Source organism: Saimiri boliviensis, chromosome 2, assembly GCF_048565385.1.
Source record: "Saimiri boliviensis isolate mSaiBol1 chromosome 2, mSaiBol1.pri, whole genome shotgun sequence".
NCBI classification, from domain to species: domain Eukaryota; kingdom Metazoa; phylum Chordata; class Mammalia; order Primates; family Cebidae; genus Saimiri; species Saimiri boliviensis.
In genome coordinates this window covers 145548548-145575074 of record NC_133450.1, presented here as the reverse complement: position 1 = coordinate 145575074, position 26527 = coordinate 145548548, and the positions used below count along the sequence as shown (strand labels likewise).

The window sequence follows — 26527 nt, the reverse complement described above, 5'->3', positions numbered from 1 at the left end:
ATTAGTGTTCATCATGGATATTGGCCTGTAGTTTTCTTTTTTAGTTCTGTCTCTGGCAGGTTTTGGTATCAGGATGATATTGGTCTCATAGAAAGAGTTAGGAAGGATTCCCTCTTTTTGTATTGTTTGGAACAGTTTCAACAGGAATGGTACCAGCTCCTCTTTGTACATCTGGTAGAATTCAGCTGTGAACCCATCTGGACCTGGGCTTTTTTTTGGTTGGTAGGCTGTTAATTGCTACATCGACTTCAGACCTTGTTATTGGTCTACTTAGGGTTTCAGCATCTTCCTGGCTTAGTCTTGGGAGTGTGCAAGTATCCAGGAACTTATCCATTTCTTCCAGATTTACTGGTTTATATGCATAGAGCTGTTTGCAGTAATCTCTGACGGTAGTTTGTATTTCTGAGGAGTCGGTGGTGATCTCCCCTTTATCATTTTTTATTGCATCTGTTAGATTCTTCTCTTTTCTTTTTTATTCACCTAGCTAGCAGTCTATTTTGTTGATCTTTTCAAAAAACCAGCTCCTGGATTTATTGATTTTTTTTAAAGGATTTTTTTGTGTCTGTCTCCTTCAGTTCTGCTCTAATCTTAGTTATTTCTTGTCTTCTGCTAGCTTTTGAGGTTTTTGACCTTGCTCCTCTAGCTCTTTCAATTTCATGATAGGGTGTCAATTTTAGATCTTTCCTTGTTTCTTATGTGGGCATTTATTGCTATAAATTTCCCTCTAGACACTGCTTTAAATGTGTCCCAAAGGATCTGGTACGTTGTGTCTTCGTTCTTGTTGGTTTCAAAGAACATTTTTATTTCTGCCCTCATTTTATTGTTGATCCATTCGTCATTCAGGAGCAAGTTGTTCAGTTTCCATGTGATGGTGCGGTTTTGAGTGCTTCTTTTAATCCTGAGTTCTAATTTGATTGTGCTGTGGTCTGAGAGACTGTTTATGATTTCCCTTTTTTTTGCATTTGCTGAGGAGTGATTTACTTCCAATTACATGGTCAGTTTTAGAGTAAGTGCAATGTGGTGCTAAGAAGAATGTGTATTCTGTGGATTAGAAGTGAGTGTTCTGTAAATGTCTATTAGGTCCGCTTGGTCTGTATCTGTGTTCAAGTCCTAGATATCCTTGTTGACTTTCTGTCTCATTGATCTGTCCAATATTGTCAGGGGAGTGTTAAAGTCTCCCACTATTATTGTGCGGGAGTCTAAGTCTCTTTGTAGGTTAAGAACTCTGGGTGCTCCTGCATTGGGTGCATATATATTTAGGAGAGTTAGCTCTTGTTCCATTGATCCTTTTACCATTATGTAATACCCTTTTTTGTCTCTTTTGATCTTTGCTGGTTTAAAGTCCATTTTATCAGAGACTAGGATTGCTACCCCTGCTTTTTTTTGCTCTCCATTTGCTTGGTAGATCTTCCATCCCCTTTGAGTCTGTGTGAGTCTTTGCATGTGAGATGGGTCTCCTGAATACAGCACACCAATGGGTCTTCACTTTTTAACCAGTTTTCCAGTCTGTGTCTTTTGATTGGGGCATTTAGCCCATTTCCATTCAATGTTAGTATTGTTATGTTTGAGTTTGATTCTGTCATTTTGTTACAGGCTGGTTGTTTTGCCCATTAGTTGGATGCAGTTTCTTCATTGTGTTGTGGTTCTTTACCATTTGGTATGTTTCTGCAGTGGCTGGCACTGGTTGTTCCTTTCCATGTTTAGTACTTCCTTCAGGTGCTCTTGTAAGGCAGGTCTTGTAGTGATGAAATCTCTCAGCAATTGCTTGTCCGTAAAGGATTTTATGTCTCCTTCACTTATGAAGCTTAGTTTGGCTGGATAGAAAATTCTGGGTTGAAAATTCTTTTCTTTAAGGATGTTGAATATTGGCCCCCACTCCCTTCTAGCTTATGGTGTTTCTGCCAGGAAATCCTCTGTGAGTCTGATGGTATTTCCTTTGTGGGTGACTTGACCTTTCTCTCTGGCTGCCCTTAGGATTTTTTCCTTTGTTTCACCCCTTATTATGTGCCTTGAGGTTGCTCTTCTTGAGGAGTATCTTTGTGGTGTTCTGTGTATTTCCTGGATTTGAATATTGGCCTGCCTTGTTAGGTTGGGGAAGTTCTCTTGGTTAGTATCCTGAAGAGTGTTTTCCAGCTTGGATTCATTCTCCCTGTCACATTCAGGTATGCCAATCAAGTGTAGATTAGGTATTTTCACATAATTCCATATTTCTTGGAGGCTTTGTTTCTTTTTACTGTTTTTTCTCTAATCTTGCCTTCTCATTTTATTTCATTGATTTGATCTTCTATCTCTGATATCCTTTCTTCTGCTTGATCAGTTCGGCTGTTGAAACTTGTGTATGCCTCACGAAGTTCTCATGCTGTGTTTTTCAGCTCCATCAAGTCATTTATTTTCTTCTCCAAGCTGGTAATTCTAGTTAGCATTTTGTCTAACCTTTTTTCAAGGTTCTTAATTTCTTTGCATTGGGTTAGAACATGGTCTTTTAACTCACAGAAGTTTGTTATTACCGACCTTCTGAAGCCTGTTTCTGTCAGTTTGTCAAACTCATTCTCTGTCTTGTTTTATTCCCTTGATGGTGAGGAGTTGTGATCCCTGGGAGGGGAAGAGGGGTTCTGGTCTTTGATGATTTCATCCTTTTTGTGTTGGTTTCTTCCCATCGTTATGGATTTATCTCCCTTCAGTCTTTGAAGTTGGTGACTTTGGGAGGAATCTGAGTGGGTATCCTTTCTGTTGTGGTTGGAGCTATATATTTTTTTGGCCTGTAGAGGCACTACTGGGCTGCCTCGGATTCAGTCAGGTTGCTGGGTGGGTGGTCTTCCCCAGGAGTTTGTTTGCAGGTGAACTTAGCCCTACCTTCCCAGTGGTATCTCTCCTTCCTCGAGCTCAATCTTCCCAGTTGGGGTCAAACTGGTGTATTTGCTGCCAAGCTCTCTGGTGCATAGGCTTCAGTTTTGTAGGGGTGGGGCCTGCCTGGCCTGTTTCCCTGCTTTCAACTCTGCCTCTTTCTGTGGGATGGGTAGTTCCATCCTGCTGGCGTTAGTCCAAACTTCCGCCCAGGTTTGTGCCAACAGGTTGCTCACATTTGCATAGACAATCCACGGTGCCCCTCAGTCTGGCGGGGCTCGGGAACCACGAGTTGCAGGAGGGATAAGGTAAGCACAGGATCTGAATTGGAGCACCGAGGGGAGTGAAGTCCCCCACCCTCCAATCGGGCAAACCCAGCACCTTGCTTGGAATCGTGAAGTCCTCTAGCCCTCTGTGTCATTTGCTGGGAGCCGCATTCCCTTGTTGCCTCCTTTTGGCCGTCTTGCTGTGCCTCCTGTGGATGACTATTTACCACTTCACCTATCACACTGGGACCCAAACTAGTGGCCTCTCCCAGTGTCCCATACACATAGCTTGGACAAGTTAGCATGTGCTGTGCAATTTTCTATCCAGACATTCTGATGGGAGGTGACACTGACACACTAACAGTAGAAAATACAAAAGGAGCACGTTATAAAGAAAGAGGAATAAAGTGACCAGCACCTTCATATGCTTATCACCTAGAATAGGGAGACAGATAAGCATGACTTTTAGACTACCTTCTTTCATGTCACTGACGGACAGTACCACCTATTTCAGTGTATCTGCAATAAAGTTTTCTTTTAATTCCTTCACTCTGTGACTTTATCACAGAAGGTTTGTTTTTGATCCTCCTGCTTGGCCAGGAATATCCAGAGAAGGCTACTAGGTTCAGTTATCTTTCTCTACCTATCTTAGGGCTATTCTTACTAGGCTCTTAAAGAGGCACAAACATCCCTGTGAAATCTTTATATACTAGAATAACCCCTGTATCACCTCCATGGCTTTTATCTGTCATCCATGCCCAGTAATAATAGACATCACTGGTAGAAAAGTTGTACGTTACATTTACATTTTATTTTTGTAATTTCAAATTATTTTAGAATAGAAACTATATTGTGAGAGTACCTAAAACGCTCAAGAATGTCACTTCTACTACTCTCTCTGGAATTGTATTTATTTGTACTCCATTAGTAGAATCCTATATATGAAATCATGGAAGTTTGTGATATAGAGTCAGTACAGATTGTAAGGAATTTTCTCTCTCAGCCTGGCTCATTTTGAACATCTAAGTCCAAAGACCTTAGAAAAACTGCATTCCTACTATTAAACCAAGTACCATTGTCTCTGAGCCATCTGGGCCATTTAATCTCTTTTGCAGGATGAATTTTATGTATTGGCTGTCAGTATACACCTCCCTAAACTATAAAGCTAACTTCTGGGTCTCCATTCATTACATTTTGTTTCATTGCAATTTCATTGAAGTAAGCAAATGTTCATTTATTTTCCCACCTCAGTGGATCCTAACAAAGCTAGAAGAAGCAAGAGAACCCTCTCCGAGCCCCTAACAGAGAACACTGTCTGAAGACACACAGCAATAAGTGATTACAGCTCCTAGATTGTACCTTTCAAAACCTGTTTGGGAAGCATATTACAGAAACAATTTCAAGTACCCGGTGTTCTGAATGCTAAAAAGAAAAAAACAGGTAAAACAGCTATGTGATTAAAATATTTCAATTCTTCAGAGATTACCTGGTTTTCTAGCTTGAAGCATCCATCTATTTATAATTCTAATTACTTTGTAAAAGAAAAATTTATGAATCTTAAACATTTGCTCCACGTTTTTCTCTGTAATGATGGAGAGTTTGCCTATAATTCCTCTCCTCATGGAGCCAAGTTTAATGTTTCTAGTTCACATTTTGAACTTCTGTCATGCTTGCTTCAAACTCCCTGAGTGATGGGTAAATAATCAAGTCAAACATTGCCTCACTGGCATCAAGAGAATTTTGGTGGTGGTTTCTTCAGAATCAGGAAGTTCTTTTTACAGATAAATATTTTGATATTGTTTTCCTTATTTTTAGTATAAAGGATATGTTTGAATTATACTTAAAATGCATAGCACGATTAAAAACAATCTTTTTAAACATAATTTATAGTATAGATTGAAACCTCCCCTTAAGAAAGCTTTAGGAAGTGAGTATCCTACTCAAAAAAGGGAAAATGTCTCTGAGAACTTCAGAGTCTTTGAAACATTTCCTCAAGCCTATTCCATGAGATCTACTTGGTTTACCCAAGTCATGTTTTTAATAGACTGTTAATATCAAAGGAGAATTTCTAAAGCCTTAACAATGCCTACTTTCCATTCACTGTTATCATGGAATAAACAAAATTCCCAACATCTTAGATATAGTGAATTATGCTTCCAACAAACAGTCCCTCTCATAAATAAGTGTATGTACCCTAAAATCTAACGCAGTAACCTGTCCTGTTGCCAGTAGATTGAGAATTTCTGGTTTGCTTTCTCTACAGTTACTGAAGTGAGAGTCACTCTTTTAAATTTACAGCTCATCACAAAAATCATCGTCAGCTATACATTAGTAAAAATAAGGAAATGAGGTTTTCTTTCTTGGTTTTTGTCCAAGATCTTTGCACCTTAATATTAAAAGGACTGTTTCAGGTATAAGGGAATGAATGTATGATTGTGAACTATGAAGAGAATGATGCAGTATCCTATTTAGTTACTGAATAATACAGAGTATTTGATGCATGTTGTATGTGCTACCAAGTTATTATAAACTGTTTTTGGAATTAATTAAAGATTCTGTATAGGCAATGGTTGTGAAATTCTTCTCAGGCTCCTTAAACCCTTGCTTTGTTGTAAAAGCTAAAATAAACAGCATGCTATATTGTAATTGTATTTTCTTGCTGACCAGATCTACTAAATGCTATTGATTTCTCTCTGATTACTAAAACACATTTATTCTCAGTAGTTTCCCCCTAAATGTTTTCTTTACTGAACTTAAATTGAACCAATCAAAAGCTGACAAGTTTCAAACCACATGAAAGTGTGTGTTTCCATGTTGACCTTCGTTAAAAATAATATGTGCGTATTTTCTCTGTCACTAAGCGCCTTTGGTTTTGCTTATGGCAGAATTAAACCTAAGAGTAGAGGTAGTCAGAAAGCTTGCATCAGATTGCCCTCATCCAAAACAAAATACTTCATTACCCATTCCAATGTTACGATTTCACCATTCTCAAAAAAACTACAGTCCCCTGCCTCCCTGGGTGTAGTGTTGTGAGGCAGAAAAGTCTAAAATAAATAGTAAACGTAGAAATTCTTCTGATACCCTCTGGCAGCCAGCAGGAGTGGGTCTTGTGAGTAGTACACATAGAAAGGATAGTGCCTGCCTTTCGTGTTCTCGTGCCATAGAACTGTGAACTATCTTTTCTTATTCTTTCCCTGCCACTTCCTCCCATCACTTCCTTGTCTCTAGACTAGAGGCGCCCACACTTTCAAGAGCTATATCGATATCATGTGTTTTAGAAAATTGTCTTCATTTAAACAAACAAAAACATAAGAATATCAGTAGATCACTAATAACAAGTCAGTGTTTTTAGCATCACATTTTACAATTTACAGTTATTTGTTTGATTCTATAGTCCATTTTTCATGAAGGTTAGAATATAGAATCTTCTTGTATTTGAAAACCATCTGCCCTAAATTACATTTTAACTACAATAAGTAGATTTCTGCAGGAGAAATTTAAGCTTTCTCCGTTGTTTGGTAGTGGTTACGGAATGAGGTGCTGAGTCTTGTGCCCCTTCCATGCGTTATTTGCTAACTCTACTACTGGGCACTTAAGTCCAGCACAGCATGAAGTGTTCTATGATAATTGTGCGAGGACCAAGGCAAGAGTGTCTGTTACCTGCCAACTCTCCACCAGAAAACCTTACTCATAGAAAGAGTGACTTTGATTTCTGGTAGAAAAAGAAGCTTGTGATTTCTTCGCATTTACAAAATACTCTCTGAACCAAAAGGTGCACTACTCCAGTGTCTTCCCTTTTAGAGTGTATATATTTACTGCTTTTTCTCTAGCATTCACAAAAATCCCAAGGTCAGGTTAGTATAGCTGAGTTGTTATCTGGACCCTAAATAATCGTGACCACCTGTAGGCAGTTCTTACTTACCCCTGTCCTCTACAATCCTAATCCATTTAGAGGCAACTATCCTGTGGCCTCCTAAAGTTTTCTTAGACTTACATGATCTTTTCTATAATTATCTCTCTCATTTCTTCTGATAGTAATAGCAGTAGTATTGTTTCAGTGAATATCTATGCACCTAGCTTATTTCATACAAACATCCCACAAAGTAGCATCATATTGCTGCCTGGTAAAAAGTCAGATTAAATTAGAAGGACTCTACACAGTGCTGAATTTCCTGCACCTAACTTACTCAGTTATCACTTGCCAGTATTAGTCGATTCTTCAGGCTGTGCCAGGTACTCCCTTCACATAGGCCCCTGTATTAAAAAGACTGTGACAAAATACTTGATTAGTTTGCCTGTAGAAGCTCAAAGTGTGTGCCAAATGCATTGACCATGGCTTTCATGGCTGAGCCAACACAGTTCAAAGAAATCTTTTTGGGATCCTGGGCTATTGCTTTTTACCTTTTGTCAGGATCAACCCAAATCCTCAGGGATGCTTTTTTTCCACTCTAAGTCCTAACTCAGTAGTGGGTCATTAAATCAACTAAAAAGCTCCAGACAAGTATATTTCACAAGTGAAATAAGAAAGAAAATAGAGGAACAATTGATAGTGCATGTAAAATGATCAAGTATTGGTTCCTGAAACAACAGCTAAATATTCTATTTACTATGCATACTGGGTCACAATATAAAGTGTTTCCTATTATGAAATGCAGTTTTGAAAGAGAAAGCTTGAAAACCTGCTGTAGGAGGCAGGGGCCATCCAGTGATTGTTGGAAGAGTCTGGATTGTGTGGCACCTGACCCTAAATGAGGAGCAGCAGATCCACAACTCAGGAAGTCTAGAGACGGTTAGCACTTTTTCTTTTGAGTAGAATCACCCTTGTTTTGGAATCACCTTCCAAAATATTTTTCTTCTCTGCTGTATATCAGGTACCCTCATATGATTCAGTGGAACCAGAAAAAGCATAGAAAAATCAGATCCACAAACAGCACCCTAAAAAAGACCACAGTCTATTGTTTACTTGGAGGTATTTCAACCTCTTTACCACTAAGCATTTTACCATAACAGAATTGGAGACAGACATTTTCCTTTTGAGTCAGTTGAATTTCAACTATCTACCTTTTAGCTGATTCACCATAATGGTGGCAAAGCCCTTTAAAAACGGGGAGCTGATATGTACGGCACATTCTGGCAGGGCCAAAATATTCATTCTCTTGTCGGGGCGGTGGGGGGTGCTATGCAAATATCAATGCCTTTTTACTAAAAACAGTGGAGTTCTCATTTCTTTAGGATCCAAGTAGAAAATGCAGATAACTTACATTCCTTATGCAGGACTGAATACAGACTTGGTCAGTCTGATTTTCTTTGGTGCTGTTCAGTATAGCTCAACTCTAAAAGTAAACCCATTCACCGTCCTGCTTAGTCCTTCGAAATATACCTTATTGTTAATGGCAATCTAATCAAGCTAGGATTAGTCGGTTAAAATTTTGATTCTTGTCATCTGTATTGTCAATTTTTGGCCAATATGACTGTTAGAGCAAACTTTTTTCCCACTGTCACGATTGGTCTTAAGCAGTATTTGTTTCAGCACTAAAGCAAGGCCAGCACATTGAGAAGATGCAGAATCCTACTCCGTTACAAACCTCATTCATGTTTCTTTTATTGAAACCTTTTTCTACTTTATATTTCCTCTTTTGTAAGGTAAATTTTCCATGCCATTCAAAAAATTTTTTACTTTAGAATTACAGATTACTTCTTTTTTTAAAGCATTATGACATTTTCAAAAAAATAATTTTGGTTACCCAAAAAGCTATACAAGAAATATAACTTCAATTTTTTAGGTTGATACGGTTATATTTTTAAAGTTTTTATTACTTTATACAAATACAAATTAATTTATATTAAAGTTTAACACCTGCTATGATGATAGATATCAAACTGCTGTGATAGAAAACCCTGTCACTGAACTATTCATTTAGTGTTACTCTGATACCTTAAAAACGTGTTCCTTCTAATGACGTCCTTGTAACAAGAAACCCTGTGAGACTGGTATAATGACTTACCTAATGATCAGAAGTGTAATCAAAGTAGAACATGTTGGAAAATCCCAACATTTCTTGTTATGCCATCATACCTCTGGTGTTCAGTTCCTTACCCAAAAGTTCCCAATTCTTGGGCTGAAAAACATTCAAGTAAAAATGTAGAATAGATTACACTGAAATATTTTCAATATCAGTGATTTAACAGCCACACTCACAAACTATTAGGAATGGTATCTGGGACTTGTTACAAGGTCAGATAGATTGTTACAGACTTTTAAAATGATTATCTCTGTGCTTATTACATATAAAAATGAATTTTTCAGGAAAGGTGCACTTTAAAAATACTTTCTCTTGCTAGTTTTAATTGATCAAATAGCCTGTGCTGCTTGGGAATGCTTATTCTTTGATGAAAATATGGTCATTGATTATGACAGTTTTAAACGTATCTATTTCTGCATCGCTGCAGGATTTCCTACACTTTTCTGTTCCTCATTTCTCTTTTATGTGTGCTTGGCTCAGTTGCCTGTTACACAGTCTCTGCCTTGGTTTTGTGTATTCTAAGATTATTTATAAACACAGATGTTTACAGTGAAGTTTTTCCTTTTGGAAACTAGTCTTAGTCTTTTTTCCTCTCTCTAAAAATTGGTTGGCCATGCTCACTAATGACTTTTTTTCTTAATAATCGTTTCTTGGTATTGGTAGATTTAGATTGCATGGTAAGATTATATATTTTCACCATGTATACCTTTGTCAATAAAGATTTCTGATCTTTGGTCTGCTTCTGTTTTTAGTTTTTTGATAGAACTAGAAACATTATTAATAGCCTTCCCTTACCTATATAAATTCTACCCTCTTTGGGGCTTAAATAAATGTGAATAACTAACAGATTGCCCAAGGCTCTGGGCGACATCCCAGCCCAGCATGATCACTGCTGACTAAAAGCTAGCAGTGGTATAGTACCCAGTGAATTCTTAACCACTGACTTTCTGCCTCTTAACCTCAGAAAACTTCACATGACTTATTTCCCCAATAAGTAATGAGCATATCCTGAATGAAGGGCTAGGAGAGAATTTTCTACCAGCAGAATCAATATTGGCAGAGGTAATTAATTCACCTGATATTGAAAGAGTCTAGCCTTTCCATACCTTAAGAAAATATTGTTACCACCCTTTGAATGACTTATTTAACAGCCCTCTTAACAACTTGAGTATGGAAAGCCATCATTTTCTTGTATACTTTAAGTGGTCAGCCAACAATAAATTAACACAAACTCAATGCTAGAAAGTGCTTGAAATAAGACATGGCATTCTTCATTGTTTAATTTCCCTAATTATGGATTCCGTTGAACCCTTTTTACTTGAATTGGCTAGTGAAACCCAGTCCATAGCCTTTAGCCCATCATGGGTGGGGAGGAGAATTGTCTTATATTTTGTTTGTGTTTCTAGATGTCCTAACGGGCTCTACTCCCCTCTCTCTGTTCTCATGTGCAAAATGGTCTCGACTATTTGTGGACCTTTATTGTTCTAGATAAATTTAACAACAATTCGTAAACGTCCACAAAAGCTGTTGCTATTGCATTTGTCTCCTGAGTGAGGATTCATTTTTTTTTTTTAAAGCTAAATGTTGCTATTGTAGAATCACTACATATCAGAATAATTTCAGTCTTTTTCAGCACTTGGAGTTTTTCCCACAGAGTGGGGACACATGATTCTATAACATGTAGCAAACCAAGTTGCACTTCATAGACTGATTTGAGGTAGGCATTTCATACCTTACATCCCCACATGGTGTCTGTGTGTGCGCATGCATGCAGACGTGCGCACAGAACCATCTTGGGCCTTTAGTGTGGAACACTCCTACTTCTCAGAGGATTCTCCTGCTTGACTCAGCCAGCTACTGAGGGAACTGCAGCACGAGATGATGAGGCACACAGCCTTGCCTTGAAAGGAGGAAGCTTAGGAAAGTTTCTGAGTTACTATTAAGGCCGCAACATTTTTCTGTTTAGGATCAGACCCATCAGTCAACCATGAGCTCTAAGAAACACAACATAACCCAGTGCCAATAGCAGAATGGTATATTCTTAGCCTCCTCAGAAAGGCACAGCATACATAATTCAAACAGCAAATCTGTGGTGGCCATTAGAACTTTGGTGGGATTACGCAACATTTGTCAAACAATGTGGACTTTTAGCCATTGCATACATTTACAAGACCTCGTCATACACATTGGGGATAAAAATGTATATATACACACACACATATACACACTTTTCACCAGTACAACATACATGCTATTTAGAGCCCATTTACTACATGTCAGCTTTGCCTTCATGGTGATCAAATTGTGGCAAAGCTAAATTAGATATAGTTATATATCCATTTGGCTTAGAGAGTTAACACACAAAAAGAACCAACTGTTTTAAAAAAAATCTTTGGTGGCATGTTAAAGGAGTCACACTTCAGCATTAGGTGAGAAACAAAAATGTCTCTAAATTACAAGATTTAATTAAAAGCTTCAAACGCATTAACCTTATTTTTAAAAAGTCACCCAAATCAATTCTAGAGGTTTCAAGGCATAATCTATAAACTAACAGGCTCCTTGCTTACATAATTTTAATAGCTATTTTTAAACATTTAAAATTTAAAACTAAATCAGAGTGGCCTTTAAAAATTCTAGAAAACACCAAATTTGAAAATTGCACAAAATCTTAAAGCCAAAAATCAAGAAAATACTTCTAAGAACAATTTGGGACATAAGGACTTTTAAAGTATTTTGGTAAACTCAAATATCTTCCAAGTTCAATCACCCATCTCTGTCCCCACAACCTGCATGACGTCCTTACTGCCTGGCACAGGGCTGGCTTGGTGATGTCAGGAGCACTTGCAAATAAAACGAGGAGTTTGAAAATCATGTCTTCTGTTATGGGGGAGGGGTGGGCAGCAGCTTCTAAACAAGGTTGAATTCCCTTAGGTTCAGCTGTAGAATTGTGTCTTTGACAGCAGCAAACACAAAGCGAATATTCTCTGTATCTGTAGCACATGTGAAATGAGAGTAGATGACTTTCTCTTTGTCAGGATTCTGATCTTGGTAAAGTTTCAGGATAAAGTCTCTGGCAGCTTTGACATCCTGCTTCGGTCCTAGTCACAAGTGTAATGAGAGGAATAAAGACACAGACTTAACACCCTGTGCTCCCAAGAACCTTTTTTTTTTTTTTTTTTTTTTTTTTTGAGACAGTCTCGCTCTGTATCCCAGGCTGGAGTGCAGTGACGTGATATTAGCTCATTACATCCTCCACTTCTGGTTTTCAAGCGATTCTCCTGCCTCAGCCTCCCAAGTAGCTGGGTAATTATAGGTGCCCGCCACCATGCCCAGCTAATTTTTGCATTTTTAGTAGAGACAGGGTTTCACCCTGTTGGCCAGACTGGTCTCAAATTCCTGACCTCAGGTGATCCACCTGCCTTGGCCTCCCAAAGTGCTGGGATTACAGGTGTGATTACTGCGCCCAGCCCCAAGAACCATTTTTAATGTACTCTTGTTCTTATTTAAGATCCTGCTTTGATCCATCTTTATTTCTAGGGAACAGTTTATCTGGAGCATTATTTTTATGGTGTCTCATCATGAACCCATAAAATAGTCGTATTTTAAAATGTCATCTGGTCTCTAAAACTTATACTTTACAGTGATTTGTTTAAAAATAGTGACGCCATTTGTCTGATTTGGACCACTTTGAAAGAGAAGTAATCCTTACTAACACACATGGACAGACAGCTGTGGTCTAGGAGAGAGGAAAGGAAGAATGCGGGAAGTAACATTATCAGGCTGATTTTAAAGCTTGACGGTGCTATACTACACAGCCAACATGGTTAATAAAAGGGGAAAGAAGAGTGCTAAAACATGAATCCACAAATACCAGTGTCAAACTTAATATTTAAGACCTTCTGTACTGGAAACAATTAGCAACAGGGCATGAGACTCTCCCGCCTTGGGCAGGTTATGTATAAAGGACTTCAGAGTCCACTGTGTGTCTCTAACCTACAGTTTAGAAGCACTGGGTGCTCTGACTGATCCAAGGAATGCACAGATAAATGAAGCAGAGTCTCTGCCCTCACAGTGCCCACTGGGGAGAGAGCTGAGTGAGCAGAGGATAGGACTTAGTGTGATGTGGCCAGGAGAGCAAGCGGGGGTCAGGCTGCCGAGGGAGCAGAAAGGAGACAGCACCCCTACTGCAGACCAGATGGGCAGGGGAGGCCAGAAAGGCTCCCGAGGAGGGGAGACCTCTGCTGGGTCTTGGAGAACAACATGGAGTCGGCTACAGGAGTTGGCAAGGGTATGCCTCCCTCAAGCACTGAGGGAGGCATGTGTGGAGGTGCTGCGGTGAAAACACGCAACGGTGCAACCAGCGCTTCCATGTGAAGGTGGGAATCGGGGGAGAGGCTGTTCCAGGCAGACTAGGGAGGCCCCTGTGAGCCGTGGTAACTCCGGACTGATGCCCGGGAGGAGGACAAGATCCACATAGAAACACTGTCCGCAAGATAGACACTTACCTGTGTATTCTGGGAAGTAGCTAATTAGATGAGAATACATGATTTTCTCTTCCAAAAGATCCTTCTTGTTCAAGAATAAAATCACAGATGAATTCAGAAACCAGGGGTAGGTGATGATGGTTTTAAATAAGGCTTTGCTCTCTTCCATGCGGTTCTAAGTGAAACACAAGGGACTCAGGATGAAGGAGAAAGAAAATATTTTGGAAACAACATGGCACTTTGCCAGTCTGTTTATCTCTTCTCTTGCCCCACTGCAGTCCCTGGGCCACTGTCTGCTGAAGCTGGTGAGCATGTGGGGTCCCAGGCAGCAGGCCTCCTGCTTCTGCCTGCCCCTGCCCAAGCCTCTTGCTAACTGTCCCCTTCAGCCTCCCCTCGTTTGTAGCATCCCAGCTCTTCTCCAGCCCAAAACTCACATGGAAGGAAATAAGAAAGGCTTTGGTGCAACTTGTAGAAGGAATGTTCCTACCCACATTTGACAAAAGTTTTCTGTGTCACGTGATTGGGATTACCAAGTCGGGAAGTGCCAGCTTCAGACCTGACATGGCCATCTCAGTTGTTGATGGGCTTCCAGACTGGGTCTCAGCAGTGAAGCGACAAGGCTCTTCCAGCAAGGCCACTGACACTGGCAGAGACAGAGCCACTGCTACCGGGCACCCACCCACTCTGCGTCACACTTTACAAGCAGAGCAGTGGCCCATTTGATGGGTGAGCATACTGTTACTGTTCAGAACATTTAAATAACTTTCCCATGCCTGTGTAACAGTGGGATCTGGGGAAGATGATGTAGAAAGACAGTAATAATTTCTCAATGTTGGACATTGGCAAGAAGATATTAAATGCTCCTAATTTACTGAGAGCAGACAGGGCACAAACAAATCTTATCTGTGACAGTAGTTTTTCTAGATAGCATTCTGCTCTTTCTGAAATATTTCTAAGAGGAAAGAAAGAATAACTTCCCTGTAGGAAGGGAAGGGATCAGACTGAAAACATCCAAGCTCAGCACACACACTCAAGAGGGACATGCCATAAATCACTCTTTCCCCACAACTTCCAGACACCCAGGATCATTGTGCCACTCAGTACGCTCTGGGGAATTAAGATGTGGAATGTATTAAAGCTTTGAAATTTATTGTGATCTTACTGATAATGATCTTCAAGGAAACACAATTTGTGAAAGATTCCCAGACAGTCTACAGATATAATAACATATCTACAACCAGAAGGGGAAAGTCTGGAGTGGCAGCCATTTCATTTTTCTCTAAATATTTTGTGATTTTTAGGAGAAAATGTTTAATTTCTAAGCACTTTGGGCTGAGATATTGGTCCCTTGTGCACCTGATTAATCTGAGGAACGTCACAAATAATTCCTGAAACAAATTTGGAGCAAATTTTTTATATTGATAACTGAATGTCATCTTTAAAAAAAAAAAAAATCTCCAATTGGGAGAACTGGGTGGCAGCCAAGATTTCTCTTCTTTGCACAATGACAATTAAATGGGTTAATCCTCCACTAATTAGGTAATATAAGCTATGCTCCTCAGAGAAAAGTCTGCTCTCAAGAAATAGAAGATACGATTTGTTCACAGTTACTGGCTAATCCTGGACTGAGTCCTTTATTGATTTACTTTCATGCCTTGGAAACAAAAGATATTTTTCTAAAAGGTCACGAGGTCTTAATGCAAGTTCAGGGGAAAGGATGAGGAGGAGGACATGAGTATTCCACTGTAACTAACCCCAACCTGACAGAGCAGAAGTGGCTTTGATGGTCTCTTCACTCTCAGGACAGCTGCTGCTAATGGAGTTCGACGCAGCCAGGCTATGGCTGCACTGTGGGGATCCTGCGTGCCTGACCAGGCTGGATCCATCCCAGCTGCCCTGAGGGAGTCTCTCCCAGGCAAGGGAAAGCAAATGCAATCCCAGGCAGCCCCAGAACAGCTCCAAGCATCTAGCAGCACTGCCCATCCCAGTTCTGCTAGGGATCTGATTTGGTAGCGCCATGGGCCTATGGAGGTTAGGACGCCTGGGCCCAGGTAAAGTGTGTTAGAGATGGTGCTGCTTAGCTTGGGCTGGGCAGTAGAATCCCTGGTGGGCTTACAAAAGAAGCCTCGACCTAAACCCACTCAACTGGAATTTTTAGTGTGGAGTCCAAGAGATGGCATTTTTTTTTTTTTTTTTTTTTTTTGAGACGAATTCTCGCACTGCTGCCTGGGCTGGAGTGCAACAGCACGATCTCAGCTCACTGCAACCTCCACCTCCCAGGTTCAAGTGATTCTGCTGCCTCAGCCTCCCAAGTAGCTGAGATTACAGGTGCCTGCCACCACGCCCAAGTAATATTTCATATTTTTAGTAGAGACGTTGTTTCACCATGTTGGCCAGGGTGGTCTCAAACTCCTGACCTCGTGATTCACCTGCCTTGGCCTCCCAAAGTGCTGGGATTACAGGCATGAGGCACTGCACCCGGCTGAGAAGTGGCATTTTTAAAAAGCTCACCAATGGATTCTGCTATGCCACCAAGGATGAGAGCCTAGGCTTTTGAATAGTTTCCAACCTCAGCAGCACGGTAGATTCACCTGGGTGCTTTTTAAGCATCCTTCCACTCAGGCCCCATTCACCACCAATTAAATCAGAATCTCTGAGACTGGACTCAGGCACCAAGTTTTCTTTAAGTCCTCAGTGAATCCCAGTGTGCATTTAAGTTTCAGAACCCGGGTTCCAGGCCAGTGACTGTCAGCATTTCATATGTATTTGAATTAGCTGGGGTCTTATTAAAACACAGATTCCAATGTCATCGGTCGGGGTTGATTAAAACTGCATTTCTAACAAGCTATCCAGGTGATAGCTGTGCCTCTGGTCCACAGATGACACTTTGAATAGCAAGACCATTTAACCTAATGACTAGGGTCCATTTCCTGACCTGGCTTAATAAAAACCACAGGAGGCTGGGCGCAGTGGCTCATGCCTGTAATCCCAGCACTTTAAGAGGCCGAGGTGGGCAGATCACAAGGTCAGGAGTTCAAGACCAGACTGGCCAATGGTGAAACCCTGTCTCTATTAAAAAAATAAATAATTAGCTGGGCATGGTGGTTTATGCCTGTAATCCCAGCTACTTGGGAGGCTGAGGTAGGAGAATTGCTTGAACCGGACCTGGGAGGTGCAGATTGCAGTGAGCCGAGATCGCACCACTGCACTCCAGCTGGGCTACAGAGCAAGACTGCATCTCAAAAACAACAACAACAAAAACACCACAGGATAGGGCTCTGGCTTCCACAGCTACCTAAACTTCCCGCCCAGCGTACCTCATTGTGACACTCAGCCAGGACTTGGTCATATTCGCTCAAAGCAACCAAGAAAATTATGGAGGTGACACTCTCAAAGCAGTGAATCCATTTCCGCCTTTCAGACCGTTGGCCACCAACGTCCACCATCCTGTTGTACAGAAACACAGATCCCTCAAAGGTTGGAATACATGACACTTTGGGGAAAAGACATGAATTATTATAGCATGGAAAGCAGTGCTCTTTGGGGTCATCAGTAATTTCTAAGAGAGAAAGAGGTCCTAAGTTTTCAAATGTCTGATGCTGCTGCTTTAAGCAATGAGGTACCACTGGCTGTTTCCTAGCAAAGAAGTCACAGAACGTAAACGATGTTTCTGAAGACATGCAGAGGTGACTCGGAGTCTGCTTGGGGACACTGGTATCCGGGCAGAAAACACAAACATCCACTTGTGTTCTGTGGCCACCACTGTAGAGGCCCTGGATACCAGACCCAAGAGGAACAGACTGGCCAGCTGTCATCCCGATCCCCCAGGCGGCCTCAGGACCTAAGCCTAGTCTGTCTTCCTGGCTCCTCTAATTTACCCATAAATCCTTTCTGCAGTCCCTGCATGCCACCTCTTGTTCCCTATAAAAACCTGCAAGTGTCCTCTGTCCAGTATGGAAATGCAAAGCATCTACCTGTGTCTCTGGGAAAGATTTCAGCAACTCCCAGCCCAGGGATCACAAGTTCCAATGCTCCAGGAATGAGGCAGTTTAATGGAGTGAGTCAAGTGAGCTCCCCATAGTACAAAAGCACACACCGCACAACAGCCAGGGGCCCTGTCTACAGGGAAGCCTGCTGCACACCTGCAGCCAAGCTCTGCAGAACGAAGTGCAGGCTCACCGTGACCATAGCCTCTGCCTTTTCAGGAGAAACGAGGTATCCAGTGTGTTAAGTTAAACATCCCAACTTTTAAACAAGTTAGCTCAAAAAGATGTTTTTAGTAACACCAAAAAAAATACATAATGGACCAGAGATACAGCTGCCAAGTCAGCCCCACCCACCCCTCCTCACCACCCCACCACACACACACACATAGCTGTCCCTGAGGGGCAAGGTGGTTAGGTGGCCCACAGGCCAACCACCCAAAACCGTTGTCCAGAAAAGTGCAGGAAATAAAACAAATAATTCAATCCTGTCCTTGAACCACGTCCTGGAGGTGCAGCCACTCCCACAGTGTCGTGTGTTGATGGCTGGCTACCCCACCTCACAGCAGGGAACCGATCTGGAAAAGGGACACTGCAATCCGTCAAAAGGTTGAGCTTGAAGAAGCCGTTCTATAAAGGCCTCAAAGATCGGAATTTTTCAGCCAGAAGTCTCCCACTGGGAGAGGTGCTCTGAGTCGTAAAGTAATAGACTTCCCTGGTGATGATATTAAACCCATTCACCGGACTCTAAAGTAAGGCAAAACCCATTCATCACAGTCCAAGAAGGATAAACTTAGAAGAAATAAAAGTATTTTTAAAAACAAAACAAAACAAAAAGCCTTGGGATCCTCTCTGAGAGGTTTTGGACATTGCAAAAAGCAGTTAATTGTGAAAAGGTTTAGAGAAATTCACAAGCACACAGGCACAGTGGGCTACTATTAAAATCAGGGATATGCTAACACAGACAGGGGTATCTACCAAGGGGCTGGTCCCAAGGGCGCCCCAAACCCAGCAATTCTGGATAGAGAAGCACTGAGCTGGAACTGGGATCAGACAGGACCTGGATGTGCAACTGGTGGTGGTGTCTCAACTGGAAAATCGCGTGTAAGAATTGTTAGGAGGAACGAGGGAAATAACGGATGTAACAGTGCTTCAAAATGTGCGGTGCTTCATATATGCCCTGTATGATTATTCATTTTTTACCGTAACTAAATGCAGTGAAGGGTCATTTAAGGCATCCTAAAAGTATTTTCCTATATTTGTAAGTGGAAATGCATACATTTTTACACAGCTGTTAGTTTGTATATATTACTCTTCACAGTTTTAATACACATTTTTGTGTTAATTCTTAGTTTTCTTTTCTTTTCTTTCTTTCTTTTTTTTTTTTTTTTATAAGACAGGGTTTCACCGTGTTGGCCAGGCTGGTCTTGAACTCCTGACCTCAGGTGATCTGCCCGCCTCGGCCTCCCAAAGTGCTGAGATTACAGGCCTGAGCCACCGTGCCCAGCCCTTAGTTTTCTTTTTTAAGGATAAATCCTGGAGAAGGAAATAGAGGAGAAAGGAAACATTATTCAACTTTAGGGAAAAGTCATCGATAATCATTATATTCAATTTGTGGGATACAGAAGTATACACGTGTGTGTGTGTGTGTGTGTGTGTGTGTGTGTGTGTGTGTGTGTGTTACAGATAAGAATCATTCCAGTTTCCAGTAAGGAAACCCTTCTTCTCCAAGGGTAATAGGAAGGTGGCTTCCTCTCCATTCTAGGGTTGAGACCTACCGTAATTCTAAATATCCTGTGGCAGACAGCGTCACTCTATTCTAAAAGATATAGTCCCTGCTTAAGAATAGCATGTTTAAGAATGCACCTGGGGACTTCCAATCCTGGGCAGATTCTTCATGGTACACCAGGGAGACAGACTTACCGGAAGATGATGTTTTCCAAGTCAAACGGATACTCAATGATGCCGGTGGTGGGCACTCGGACGCGAAGCACGTCTTGCTGAGTGGGTACGAATGACGGCGTGGCGATGCGATCGATGTCAGTCAGGTAACTGCGTATTAGAGAACAGGGTACTGAGTCTCCTTTTAGCGAAGGGGAAAAGGTCCATCCTACTCAAAGTCACCCCCAACTCACAGTCGGCCCCACACACACACACACATGAATTCCAACAATGACCTTCCTGAGAGCCAGCACCAGGCCAGGCTTCTCCGTCCTTCCTACAACTGTTTTGAAGACAATATGCGTCAGAAGCAATTTCCAGAGCCTTCTGGGACATCTGCAGAGCACTCCAGTCTCTTCCTCCTGGGTTCTGAGCTCCGTTGCTGCTCTTTGGCCGGCGAGGGAGACAGTGGGGCTGGAAGCCAGGATGTTGGAAGTGGCTCTCTCCGACGCCCCATCTGGCATCCTCCCTCCAGAGGCCCTTCTCCCTCCCACTCGCCCTCGTCCAAGAACATTATATAATGGAGATGCTGTTCTCTAAAGCTTTGCTCAATGAATTCAATAGAGTTTGTAAGAAAATGCACAGACGTAAAACAGGCCAACGAGAAATTCAAAACAACAGCAGCAAGAAAAAGTTTTCCTGTTGAAGACACTGGGAAATTAAACATCTCCTAAAATAACCCCAAACCTACCTTAATTTATTTTTGGCCATATATTAAAGCCCTGAGCTTAAAACATTTTTTTTTCCTGTAGTAAAATAAGGGAATCCTTTTTTTAAAAAACTTTACGGCCTTTCTAAAAAGACATTTTTCGGTAAAATAACTAACTCAGGCCCTCGCCAACAAAAGAGTGGGAGATACAGAGACACTTGCAAGCTGAGGCCGGCCCTTCCCTGTCCCAGCACAGCATCAAGGGCTGAGCAGGTCTGCATGGAGACTAACCAGGGCGTCCCAGGCAAACTCTGCTCACCATATGCCTTCAGCTCCAGAAGAAAGCTCTGGGTTAGCCTTCCACGACCCACCTTCCTGCCCAAATATGACCTCCAGAGCTTATCACTGCTTTTGCTGTACTTTGATGTGTGATTATTTGATTTATACCTGACTTGCTCCACCAGACTGTACATTCCCTGAGAGCAGAGAGCATTGGTGGTGTAATACCTGCAGCCCTCACCGCAGTGCCTGGCACGTCGCAAGCACTCATCACATTCATCCAATCAGCAGACATCTCTAGCAGAGGGGTTGAAAACAGCTGACCCACATGGAGAAAATGTGCAAGCACCGTGAGTCCTGCCGGTTTGGAAGGCTGAGCTGCTGGGTTTAGGAGAGGCTGTTTTCTCTGTGGCAGCTCTGATCACCACCCCACCCAGGCCCCTTGTCCATGTCAATGGCCTTGCCCCTGTGGTTTTCAGGGTTACACTGAATTCTATAGCAGGTCTGGTGGGTCTTTTCCAAATGGATCTATGTCAAGAGCCCTAGGCAACCCCCAGGGCCTTCACAGAGGCAGGTAACCCAGGCCACACCTCGGGAACGGCTCAGGAACGTCGTGCCTGTTCGTGGCTCCTCGAGCTGTCAAAGGCAGGTCCTCCTCTTTGGCACTTTCTTTCTTCCGGCTCTCTGTGCTGATCTAACACCTTATTGGGGTTTATTTTCCTGCCTTCATGCTTTGTTGGACCTAAACATTCCTGTAGTCAGATTGATTGTGCCAACCTAGATTAATGACATTCAACTCTCAGCCTGGGACAAACACCAAAGGAAGGTCATTGAAATCACAGGAGATGACACCTCTGACTTCCTTTCCTGCCCAATGCTTTGTCCAGCCCAATGCCTGCTCAGAGGGCAAAAGTGGCCCCCAAAGGGAAGGACGTAGGTCCGAGGAAGGGATTTCTGAGCCATTGGAGGATGGAAGGTGATATGGGGCAGGTGAGAAAGAGTTGAGCTGTAGAAGCAGGAGTCATTGCCACTTCGAGAAGCACCCATATCAAACTATTTGCCCAGTGACCAGACTGAAGGAGGCATTGCCCTGGGTTATTACTTATTTTATTATTATTATTATTATTATTATTATTATTATTATTATTTGAGACAGAGTCTCACTCTGTCACTCAGGCCATAGTGCAGTGGTGCAATCCCAGCTCACTGCAACCTCAACCTCCTAGGCTCAAGAAATCCTGCCTCAGCCTCCCGAGTAGCTGGAATTACAGGCACATGCCATCATGCTCAGCTAATTTTTGTGTTTTTTGCAGAGATGGGGTCTTGCTCTCTGGCCCAGGCTAGTCTCGGATTCCTGGTTTCAAGCGATCCTCCCACCTCTGTCTCCGAAGTCCCTGGGATTACAGACATAAACAGGAAATGTCTAAGAAGTGAAAATCTGTCACCTCTATGGGACAGTTTGCATGCTGGGCCATCTAAATAGAAATCTTTTTACCTTCAATTATTAACGAATTAAAAGTTGAGCTGTATGATCCAAAATCCAGTGCGTAAGGCCTTTGCAAGTGGCCAGTAACAAAGGATTGTTTCGCGTGTGTGCTGGGAGCGCAGCCTCCTATCTGCGCCACTAGAGGGCAGCACCAGATCAGCAGCCGACGGGCCAATGGCACTGCTGCTCTAAACTTGACTTTAGAGTTTAGGGCAATTGGACCTGCTGTCTTCTGATGCGGAAAACCAGAAAAGCGGAGGGATATAGAGAAGAGAAAAGGAGATGCTAGAAGCAAGTGTATTCCCTGTTTACATCAGATCATTTCAGCACTCCAAAGGAGATCAGTCCTACTTAAGGGACCTCAAATTTGATGGAGTCTGTCTTTGAAACGACAGGCTTAGCACACAGCAAGAACAGGTGGGTGTCGGCAGGAAGAGAGGTCTGCGGTCCAAAGAGTGACCGAGAGCTTTAGGAAGTGGTGAGAGATGGCACCAAGAGGTCAGGAGAGATACAGAAAAGCAGAGGCAGGCAGCACTGCCACTGTGCATTGCATTTTAGCAGCATTCAGTGAGAAGCTTCCTTGAAGTGTGGCCCAGCTTGCCTGAAAGCGCCATGGGCAGCCAGGCTGGGCTCTGTACTCACTATTTGGCAGAGTCTGACAGCTGGTACTCCCTCCTCCTGTCGTAACACTCCTGGATGCCCGGATCTTGCCAGAGCTGCTTGATGGCCTCCACCTGCTCCCTGGAGAGCATGGAGACCTTGTCCACTTCCACTTCTCTGATGAACTGGGCATTTTCCTACTCAGAGGAAAGAGAACCTTGCATTAGGCAAAGGAAAGGAAGCCAACCCATTGGCAGTGTCGGGACAAGACTTGCCCTGGTCTGTGGATTTGGAGAGCTCTCCCTAGGTACGGGTGTGGTGGGCACCCTCCCAGGGGCTGCTCATGGCCGAGACACTCCCTGCAGCCATGCTGAGTGGAGATGGTGCGGCTGCTTAGCTCCGTGGAGAGAGCCACTGAGGGCCCAAGACCTGCAGCTTCCATGCCCAGCCATGTCCTGGGCCAGTTTTGCCAGCATTTCAACACCCAGTGGTGAACAGAGAGGCACTGGAGCTATCATCCTACCAGCAAACTTTACTTCCTCATTAACACGTTACTCATTGGAGTATCTGCATAGCCAATGAGGCAATTTTAAAATGGCACATCAAGGGTTGGGTGGTGGAAGCCGGTCCACCTGATACAGGCACTAAGGAGACGCATTGTCTTTAAGAACTGAAACACAGTAATACCAACCAATGATCTGTCTGGGATTTTGTTCTCTCTTTTCTTATTTAAAAAAAAAAAAAATGGCTGGACGTGGTAGCTCATGCCTGTAATCCCAGAACTTTGGTAGGTGAAGGCAGGCAGTCATGAGGTCAGGAGTTTGAGATCAGCTGCCAGTATGGTGAAAAACCATCTCTACTAAAAATACAAAAATTGCCCAGGCATGGTGGCACGCACCTGTAATCCCAGCTACTCAGGAGGCTGAGGCAAAAGAATTGCTTGAACCTGGGAGGCGGAGGTTGCAGTGAGCTGAGGTTGTGCCACTGCACTCCAGCCTGGCGACAGAGTGAGACTCTGTCTCAAAAAACAGAAAAATTAAAGGACTTTACTTTTTAGAGCAGTTTTAGCTTCCCAGAAAAATTGTAGGGAATGTACAGCACATTCCCACAGTCTGCTGTTTAGTTTCTTACATCACTGATACAACTCTTTCCCACTGGGAGACCCCTCCCAATGCACTCCTCTTCCCACAGCACTGATTATTATATTATCTTATTTATTATTACTATGATTATTAAATAATTATTGCTCTATTACTACAGTAATTGAGGCCATTAGTACTGTAATTATTACTATTACAGCAGTTACCATTTATTGGCCATGTACTATGTGCCAAAGCCTCTACATACATTATCTCATTTAATCAATGAGAGGCTAGCATGAGCCAGAAATCCTTCCAAACATTAGAAAATGGAAAAGATAACGTTGGCCTCAGCCACAACATTTCCACATGTTGGCCCCAGACATTCAGTATCCTTTCCTTGGCTGCCAGTTGCAGCAGACAAGTGAATCCTGGCACGAGAAGCAGGGCCCCAGGCTCTTCTTCCCTATCCCATCTTCCTGCATCCCACGGCAATTACATCACCGTGCAGGGCTGGCTACGCTGGCAGCTGTGAGTCAGCAAAGCATCTGCTTGGTAGCTGGGATCTCAAATATATATGGCACTCCCCGAACAGTAGCTTTTATCGTGCGCTGTTCATCCTTGTGATTATCCAACAGCAGACCACAGAAGAGGAGGATCTTACACATCCACTTGACTCATCCAAGCCAAGGACTGTGATGAAATTGATCCTGACAGTGCATATAAACTCGTCCTGGAGACCGCAGGATCTTCAGGCAGGTAGGGTCTCAAACAAGGTCCAGGCAGATGGAGCAGTGGAAAGTGTGCTAGACTGGGAATCAGGACCCTGAGTTATAAACAGTGTAGCTGGGACTCTTTAGGACCCCGACGAGTTACCTGCCTCAGTGTTCTCTTTTGTCAAATGAGCCATGATTTCCAGGGACACCTGAATTATAGTGTTACTTAAATGAAAGTAGAATCGGCCTTCACTATTGTAACAGATGTCTAATGAGTATTTCTTGTTTGCAAAAACAGGACCCACGGGTAGCCTCTAAACCCTAACCTCTAATCCTGCCCACTGGCGTGCTGCACATATGAGCCCTCTGCTTGGCTGGCAAGAATGACGGATGCAGAACCCGGGCAGTGCTTGTCCAGTGCGGCACAGAACAGCTCTCTCTCACGTCCTCCCCTCCTCTCGCCACCCTCTTGCCTCCCAAACAGGTCAGCTGTGCTGCGCTCTACCCTCTTAAGGTAAAATGTTTGGCCGGGTGCGGTGGCTCACACCTGTAATCTCAGCACTTTGGGAGGCCGAGGTGGGTTGATCACAAGGTCAAGAGATCGAGACCGTCCTAGTCAACATGGTGAAACCCCATCTCTACTAAAAATACAAAAAATTAGCTGGGCATGGTGGCGCGTGCCTGTAATCCCAGCTGCTCAGGAGGCTGAGGCAGGAGAATTGCCTGAACCCAGGAGGCGGAGATTGCAGTGAGCCGAGATCGCACCATTGCACTCCAGCCTGGGTAACAAGAGCGAAACTCTGTCTCAAAAAAAAAAAAAAAAAAAAAGTCTGTTTTCCTCTATGTCTTCATCACAGGCCAGGAAATGCCACGAGGGCAGAGCCAATGTCTCATTTGTTCTTATATCCCAGAACCTAGTGCAGTGCCTTCTATCGCAAATAAGTGCCTTCTATTGATATGTGCATTCAGTAAACATCTGTGGTGCATATAAAATCGTCTACCTACTAGACAGAAAATCATGAGAAAATAAGAGTGAAAGCAAGCTAGGGTGGAGGACGGAAGCCGTGCAGGTCACGGTGGAAGCACAAAGCAGGTCAGGGCATTCTCTCAGAGGAGGAGATGCTCAGGTGATGCTTGGCCAATCTGTAATTCCAGCTTGGGCCCTGGTGGCCCTCAGCATCCTTGCTTCCTGTGGGCATGCCTCTGCTGCTGCTCTGCTACGTTTCACTATCAAGTTCAGGTTAACTGCTGAGCGTCAGTGTGGCGACAATGATCAGGGCTGTGACGAATGCATTTCTGTCTCTCCGTCTCACAAACACAATATAGGACTGAACTTTAGGGTGAAGGAAATGTGAGCACAAGTCACTTTTGTCTCTTTTGAAAATAAAATTTACCGAAGACAAAAAACACGATTATCTCAACAGATGCAGAGAAGGCCTTTGACAAAATTCAACAGCGCTTTATACTAAAAACTCTCAATAAACTAGGTATCAATGGAACTTGTCTCAAAACAATAACAGCTATTTATGACAAACCCACAGTCAATATCATACCAAATGGGCAAAAACTGGAAGCATTCCCTTTGAAAACTGGCACAAGACAAGGATGCCCTCTCTCACCACTCCTATTCAACATAGTATTGGAAGTTCTAGCCAGAGCAATCAGACAAGAGAGAAAAATAAAGGGTACTCAATTAGGAAAAGAGGAAATCAAATTGTCTCTGTTTGCAGATGACATGGTTGTATATTTAGAAAACCCCATCGTCTCAGCCCAAACTCTCCTGAAACTCATAAGCAACTTCAGCAAAGTCTCAGGATACAAAATCAATGTGCAGAAATCACAAGCATTCCTATACACCAAAAACAGACCACAGCCAAATCATGAGCAAACTTCCATTCACAATTGCTACAAAGAGAATAAAATACCTAGGAATACAACTTACAAGGGATGTGAAGGACCTCTTCAAGGAGAACTGTAAACCACTGCTCAAGGAAATAAGAGAGGACACAAACAAATGGAAAAGCATTCCATGCTCATGGTTAGGAAGAATCAATACAGTGAAAATGGCCATATTGCCCAAAGTAATTTATATATTCAATGCTATCCCTATCAAGCTACCACTGACCTTCCTCACAGAACTGGAAAAAACAACCTTAAACTTCATATGGAACCAAAAA

General features: G+C 42.7%; 2 protein-coding genes across 3 annotated transcripts in view; one reads left to right on the top strand and one right to left on the bottom strand.

Moving 5' to 3' along the window:
* The window catches only part of VPS13A (vacuolar protein sorting 13 homolog A), a 235381-nt gene extending 229498 nt beyond the window's left edge, over positions 1-5883 (top strand). For both annotated transcript variants that reach the window (XM_010341278.3, XM_074394628.1), the window contains one exon: positions 4362-5883. In XM_010341278.3, the coding sequence (XP_010339580.2) occupies positions 4362-4412 (51 nt within the window). In that variant the 3' untranslated portion in view covers positions 4413-5883. The remainder of the gene's footprint in view (positions 1-4361) is intronic.
* A 5267-nt stretch (positions 5884-11150) lies between these two features.
* The window catches only part of LOC101042720 (guanine nucleotide-binding protein subunit alpha-14), a 206389-nt gene continuing 191012 nt past the window's right edge, over positions 11151-26527 (bottom strand). Inside the window, exons 3-7 of the mRNA XM_003920861.3 lie at positions 22598-22752; positions 19524-19652; positions 16935-17064; positions 13639-13792; positions 11151-12231 (exon numbers count right to left, since the gene is read on the bottom strand). Of these exons, the coding sequence (XP_003920910.1) occupies positions 12041-12231; positions 13639-13792; positions 16935-17064; positions 19524-19652; positions 22598-22752 (759 nt within the window). The 3' untranslated portion in view covers positions 11151-12040. The remainder of the gene's footprint in view (positions 12232-13638; positions 13793-16934; positions 17065-19523; positions 19653-22597; positions 22753-26527) is intronic.